The following is an 8,026-nucleotide window of genomic DNA, read 5'->3' on the forward strand; positions in this document are numbered from 1 at the left end:
TTTCAAACTATTGTCATAGATTGCCATATATGGCACACGCTGTATGTTAAGCATCACCTTGAACAGACAGCTGATGGAGGTTAAACATTTGTGAGTGTTGTGAAACGGCGGGAGAGAGAGAGAAAAAAAAAACGTAAAAACAGAAAAGTTATTGCCAAGAAAATAAATAATAAATATTATAATATTATTTTGAACAAACTCAGTTATATATATATATGTGTGTGTTCCTAGTATTTGTTTATTTATTATTAATAGCACATCAATTTCCAATGCATTTCAAACTGCCAAATGTTTACGTTAAATTAAAAGCATTACTTTGAGAAAACAGCTGTTTTGCGGTAATTGTTGTTGTTTTTGTAGAATATTTGTTTAGAGGAGTGGTGTTTTTGGAAAAGCAAGGACAGAAATATCCCCAAAGGAAGACATTTTTGGAATTATAAGGTATAAATAGATTTGCAGGAAGTGTGAAGTTAAACACTGGACCAATAAATCAAGGATGCTTAACAAAATCTCCCATGAATAAAATGTCAGCAACAGAAAGTTAGAGGAAAAGGTTTTTAGAGGATCCATGATTAAGGGACCGTTTCTAGGTCTTCTGTATGTGTAGAAAATCACCTGCAGGACTACCAAAGAGAAGGTATTAATAGATTATCGTTAACCGTATGAAATATTTTAATAAATATACTGTTTTACAGGTCTTCTATAAATAGAACAGGAGCATGCCCCCCCTCTAAAGGCTCAATATCTTCCACAAGGAAGTTTTATTGGAGATTTCCACGTCTCCAATAAAACTTCCCTACAAATCAATAGCTTTTGGGATATACTTTAAAAAATCTATTCATAATTATGTATTCAATTTAGAAACTGAAATTTCGTAGACTTCCAGTATATATACAGATTTCTATTGTTCGAGGACCCATAGTGAAATTTGATGTAGAATATTTTCTTCATTGACGCCATCTCCCTAAAATAAGTTTTTCTTAGAGATATTCTAAAAAGCCGAAAAGCTGCAAAATAACCTAAAATATTCATATATCCAAATTCGTATTAATTTTTATGGAGCTTCTGTTATATATACAGCTTTCATTTTTCCGTGAACTGTAGTTAAATTTTATGCAGTATATTTCCTTAATTGGCGTCAACCCTCTAAAATAAGTTTTTCTTGGAAATTTTGCCAAAAATAAAAATCATTTCCAATTAACCTAAAAATTTAATATATCAATCCAATTAAAAATACATTTTTCAAAGTTCTAATAATATACGGATTTTTATTATTCGGTGGACCTAATGAAATTTGATGCAGAATATTTTCTTTATTGGCACCATCCTCCTAAAATAAGTTTTTCTTGGAAATTTTGCCAAAAATCTGTAAAGCTTCAGAATAACCTAACATTTTTATATATCAAAATTGTTCTACATTTTTCCGAAGTTCTATTGGATATAGGAATTTCTTTTGTTCAGTGACATCTAGTAAAATTTAATGCAGAATATTTTCTTCATTGGCACCAACCCTATAAAATAAGTTTTTCTTGGAAATTTTGTCAAAAAGCTGCAAAGCCTTATTTTTAGGCTTTTATATTTTAAAATTGTTTTAAATTTTGTTCGAACTTCTATTGAATATACGGATTTCTGACCTATAGTGAAATTTAGTGTAGAATATATTCATATATCAAATATTGTTATAATATTTTAGGGGTTTCTATTAGATATATGAATTTCTTTTGTTCGGTGACCTATAACAAAATTTAGTGTAGAATATTATCTTCATTGACTTCAAAAAGCTAAAATTAAGTTTACTGGGAGAAATCGGCTAAATTTGACAAAACATAACCTATACTCATTTTTTCTTATTAATTCTGTTTAATTTCAGATTTATAGATATTCAACACCAGCATCATGACTTCGAGTTCTATTAATTTCGAAATCAAACTAAAGCGGGAGAATAAAGTATACTATGAAAATGTAAGTGTACCCCAGAAACCCATCGGATTTACCAATGATATATGTTTCTTATTATTTCCAGGATGTCCTGGTGGGTTGTGTACAATTCTCCTGTCCCACGGAGGCTAAACATGATGGCATAATCTTATCCCTCGAAGGCATTGTAAATCTCCAACTGAGTAACAGTAAATCAGTTGGCCTGCTGGATGCCTTTTCAAATTCCCTTAAACCAATTACCCTACTCAATTCCACAATTGATTTATCTGCTGCGGGAAAACTCAATGCTGGCATATCGGAATTTCATTTCGAATTCCCCCTAAAATGTACCAAAGAACCTAAAGTGTTGTATGAAACCTATCACGGGATGTATATTAATATCAACTATCAATTGAAATGTGATGTTAAGCGTAGCTTCTTGGCCAAATCGCTACAAAAGACACAACAATTTTGTATACAATATAGACCGGCAGAGGAGCCGATACCCCCTCCCAAAGAGGTGTGTTTTAGCATCAGTCCCGAAAGTCTACAAAAGAATAGTAAGGAACGTATAACAATGCCAAGATTTCTGATTACGGGGAAATTAGAAAAAACCGAATTTTGTATAACCCAACCGTTGAGAGGAAGTTTAACTGTTCAACACACCGAAGCGGCCATAAAATCTATAGAGTTGCAATTGTTGCGTGTCGAGACATGTGGTTGCAAGGAAGGTTATGCCAAAGATGCAACCGAAATTCAAACTATACAAATCGTTGATGGTAATATATGCCCGAAATTGGAGATACCAATTTATATGGTACTGCCGCGTTTGTTTTCATGTCCCACACTGATTACAAAGAATTTTAAAATTGGTAAGGAGTGGAGGTTTTTTGAAATTTTTTATTTTGCTTAATAATTTTGTAATTCTTCCTTTTAGAATTTGAAGTGAATCTGATCATTGTTTTCAAGGATGATTATATTATTAGCGAAAATTTCCCCATTGTTTTGAAACGTTATAATGGACCACTGGGCTGGAAGAATGCGGCAAGGGGAATTTAAATTAACAAAATTAAAAATTATATATTTATGTAGAATTTAAGCATATAGATTAAAAAATAATATATAAAATAGTGATGTATAAATAACCCATATATTAATAAGTGCTTTAACCCTATTAAATATTTATTAAAATTTCAAGAAGTCTAATTTTATATACCATAATATATTATTAGTTTTTTAAGGAAGTTCTGTTATATATACAGCTTTCTATTGTTCGGTGACCTATCGTGAAATTTGATGTAGAATATTTTTTCCATTGACATCATCCCCATAAAATAAGTTAATCTTGGAGATTTCGACAAAAATCACTTAGGCTACAATATAATCTAACTTTTCATATACTAAAATTGATATATGTTTTTTTTATTTCTATTCAATATACAAATATATTTTGTTAGGTGGCTTATAGTAAAATTTTATGTAGAATAATTCCTTCATTGAGATGTACCCTCTAGAAGGACTTTATATAGGAGATATTGTCAAAAACCAAAAATAAATTTGGAATTAACCTCCAAAATCTATAGACATTAATGTATTTAATTTGGCAGTCGAATTCCTCAGATTTCTATTATATATATGGGCTTCTATTGTTCGCTGACCTATAGTGAAATTTAACGTAGATTATTTTTTTCATTGACACCATCCTCCTAAATTAAGTTCTTCTTGGAGATTTTGCCAAAAATAGAAATATCTACAAAATAACCTAACTTTTTATATACAAAAATTGTAATATGATTTTTTTCAGAATTCTATCATATATAGAGATTTGTTGCCATTTTTGTATATAGACCTCAAATAAATTATATTACTATATCACTTTTTTTCAAAAATTGTTATATGATTTTTTTCAGAATTCTATCATATATAGCGATTTATTTTGTTCGGTGACCTATAGTTAAATTTGCTGTAGAATATTTTTTTCATTAGCACCATCCACCTAAAATATATTATTCTTGAAAAATTTGACTAAAATCGAAAAGACTACAAAATAACCTAACATTTTTTTATATATCAAAATTGTTATATTATTTTTTCCAGATTTCTATTACATATAGAGATTTATATTGTTAGGTGACCTATAGCGAAATTTGATGTAGAATATTTTCTTCGTTAAGATCTACCTTCTAGAAGGACGTTCTATAGGAGATATTGACAAAAATCAAAACGCTTTTCGGATTAACCTCAAGAAATATATACACATTTATATATTCAATTTAATAGGGCTATTTCGCAGATTTCCGTTTAATATACAGCTTTCTATTGTTCGGTGACCTATAGTGAAATTTGATGTAGAATATTTTTTTATTGGCACCATACACATAAAATAGATTATTTGTGGAAATTTTGCCTAAAATGAAAAATAACCTCAAAATAACCTAACTTTTTTATATATCAAAATTGTTATATGATTTTTTTCAGAATTCTATCATATATAGAGATTTATTTTCTTAGGTGACTTATATTAAAATTTTATGTAGAATAATTTTTTCATTGAGATCTACCCCATAGAAGGACTTTTTATGGAAAATATTGACAAAAAAAAAATGCAATTGGGATTAACCTCAAAAAATCTATGCATATGTATTAAATTTTGTAGTGAATTTTCTCAGTCTTCTATTATATCTACGGATTTCTGTTGTTCGGTGACCTATAATGAAATTTAATGTAGAATATTTCCTTCATTGAAATCTACCCTCTAGATGGACGTTCTATGGGAGATATTGACAAAAATTAAAAACACTTTTATTTAACCTCAAAAAACCTATATATTTTAATGTATTCAAGTTAATAGTGAAATTTTTCAGCCTTCCAATACATATACGGATTTCTATTGTTCGGCGATCTATAGTTAAATTTGATGTAGAATATTTCTTTCATTGAACCCAAGCCGCTATTGCTATTAATTCTTTGAGATTTCGCTAAAAATCGTAAAGATTATAGGAAATAACCTAACATTTTTTTGTACCAAAATTACTTTTCATTTTTTCGAACTTCTATTATATATATGAATAAGGTTTATAAAGAGACTTATAGTGAAATTTGATGTAGAATAATTTTTTCATTGACACCATGCCTCTACAATAACAATATCTTGGAGATTTGGGCAAAAAATGCAAAGACTATAGAAAATAGTCTTTACTTTTTATTTTTTCTTTCTTCGTTGTTTTCTCTTCATTTTTTCGAACTTCTATAATATATACGAATTTAGTTTATTAGGAAACTTCTAGTGAAATTTGATGTAGAATATTTCCGTCATTGAGATCAATCTGCTAGAAGGAATTTTTACTGGAGATATTGGCAAAAATCTAAAACATTCCTTATTAACCTAATACAAATTTTATTTCTTTAAGTCTCTTAAAAACACAACTGTAATTTGCCACTGAAACCCTTTTTAAGTACGAATTTTACTTATATAGTTTTTATTATTATTATTATTTCCCTTGAAAAGTCACGTCCCGACTAATTTCCTTTCCTAAAACAAACCCTTTTTTCTTATTATCATCTTAAAATGTTTATATTTTGTCTATTGTCCCTGAGGGGAAATTTTTTCATTACCACTACCACCATTATCAAATGTCTTCACGTACTTCTTACAGAATGTCTTATTTTGTCTCTCCTTGAGGGAATAATTTTTAAAACACACATATTGCCATTATAATACATATGTATGTGTACATACATATGTTTGGGTTTCATTACCCATTACCCTGAGTCTTATTTAGAAAAAAAGGAGATGAGGAGCAAAAAATGGTAGCAAACTTTTTTTAACTGCAATGCATCAGAGTTTTAGAAAAAAAGAGGTTTTTACTTCTTTGCCGTGTTGTGTGCGTGCGTTCGTGCTTCATTTATGCCGCAATTAGTTTATTTTGTTTCCAAAAACAGCATCCTTATACGGCAGATTGGTGAGCTATTCGTTTAATTGGGAGATTTGTAAAATGTTGGGAAAAATGAGGTTAGGTTGAGGATTTTAGCAGAAAAACTTCATTTTAGCGGGTTAGAGTCAAAGGAAAAGTTTTTCCATATTCAATTTTAGTATGGGTCTCCGAACAAACCATATCAAAATATTCAATAGAAGTTCGGGAAAACTCAATAAAAACTTGGTTATATAGAAATAGTTAAGGTTTTGTTTGTATACATTTCGAATTTGGGCAATATCTCCTTTAAAAAATTATTTTGCGGTTCGATGCTAATGAAAAAAATATTCTACATCAAATTTTACTATAGGTCTTTGTATAAACTATATCAAAATATTTAATAGAAGTTCCGGAAAATATAGTAACAATTTGGTTGTTTGAAAAAGTATAGGTTATGTTTGTATAGGATCAGTATTATGCCCATTTCTCCCTGAAAACGTTATTTTAGAGGTTTGGTGTTAATGAAAAACATATTCTACATCAAATTTTACTATACGTCTCTGAACAACCTAAAACAAAATATTTAATAAAAGTTCGGAGAAATCAATAGCTTTTGCTTACTCAAAAACATTTGAGGTTATGTTGGTATATTTTTAGAATTTTGTCAATTTCACCCTGAAAACGTTATTTTAGAGGTTTGATGTTAATGTGGAAATTTTTCTACATCAAATTTTACTATAGGTCTCTGAACAATCTAAAAAATATATATAATAGAAGTTCGGAAAATCAATAGCCTTTTGCCTACTCAAAAACACTAGAGGTTATGTTGGTATACTTTTCGAATTTTGTCTGTCCCCGAAAACGTTATTCTAGAGGGTTGATAATAATGAAGAAAATATTCTGCATAAAATTTTACTATAGGTCTCCGAACAATGTATAGCGGAATATTTAACAGAAGTTCGGAAAAATGCAATAGTATAATGGTTGTATTAAAAAATTAGGTTATGTTTGTATATTTTTGGAAATTTGTTAATATCTCCATGAAAACTTTATTTTAGTTTTTTGATGTCAATGAAAAAAGTATTCTACATAAAATTTCAATATGGGTCTCCCTACAAAAGAAATGTCTATATTTAATAGAAGTCAGAGAATTTTCAATAGAAATGAGATAATGAAAAAAAATTGATTATTAATTGATTTCTTTGAGGTTAATTCCGAATGTTTGAGATTTAGGCCAAAATCTCCTACAAAAGAACCTTCTAGGGGATAAATGTCAATGAGAAAAAGATTCTGCGACAAATTTTACTACGGGTCTCCCTACAAAAGAATTTTCTATATAAAATAGAAGTCTGAGAATTTTCAATAGAAATGTAAGAATAAAAATTATGCAAATATTCATTGATTTGTTTGAGGTTAATTCCGAATGTTTGAGATTTAGGCCAAAATATCCTATAATACCAGCTTCTAGGGGATTGGTGTCAATGAGAAAAATATTCTGCATCAAATTTCACTATAGGTCACCGTATAAAGGAAATCTGTATCTATAATAGAAGTCCGAACAAAATTATATAAAAAAGTTAGTTATATGAAAATTTTAGGTTATTTTGGGACTTTATGGGATTTTGCGAAAATCTCCTAAAATACTTTATTTTCGCAGGTTACTATTAATGAAGAAAATATTCGACATCAAAATTCACTATAGGTCACCGAAGAATAGATATCTCTATATGTACTAGAAGTCTCCGAATTTTCTATAGAAATTTGAGAATCCACGAATATGTAATTATTAATTAATTTCGTTGAGGTTAATTATGAACGTTTTGGATTTAGTCCAAAATCTCGTATAAAACTAGCTTCTAGGAAATAGATACCAATGAGAAAAATATTCTACATCAAATTTCACTATAGGTCACCGAATAGAAAAAAATCTGCTTTTATAATAGAAGTCCGAATAAAATTATATTAAAAAGTTGATTATATGAAAATTGTAGGTTATTTTGGGACTTTTCGGGATTTTGCCAAAATCTCCAGGAAAACTTCATTTGTGGAGGTTACTGTTAATAAAGAAAATATTCTACATCGAATTTCACTATAGGTCACCGAACAAAAGAAATCTCTATATGTAATAGAAGTCTGAGAAATTTCATTCGGAATTTGAGAATAAACAAATATGCAATTATTGATTGATTTCATTG

General features: G+C 28.9%; 1 protein-coding gene across 1 annotated transcript; it reads left to right on the forward strand.

The window, feature by feature from the left end:
- The first annotated feature begins 1,896 nt into the window (after window positions 1–1,896).
- On the forward strand, window positions 1,897–2,976 carry LOC133338423 (vacuolar protein sorting-associated protein 26C). The gene is made up of 3 exons (XM_061546598.1): window positions 1,897–1,962; window positions 2,024–2,789; window positions 2,855–2,976. Exons 1-3 carry the CDS (start codon window positions 1,897–1,899, stop codon window positions 2,974–2,976), a joined length of 954 nt encoding a protein of 317 aa, XP_061402582.1.
- Window positions 2,977–8,026: the final 5,050 nt, after the last annotated feature.

This window comes from Musca vetustissima, unplaced genomic scaffold, assembly GCF_032173495.1.
Source record: "Musca vetustissima isolate MV318-11 ecotype Yass unplaced genomic scaffold, APGP_CSIRO_Mvet_v1 utg17220, whole genome shotgun sequence".
Taxonomy (NCBI): Eukaryota; Metazoa; Arthropoda; class Insecta; order Diptera; family Muscidae; genus Musca; species Musca vetustissima.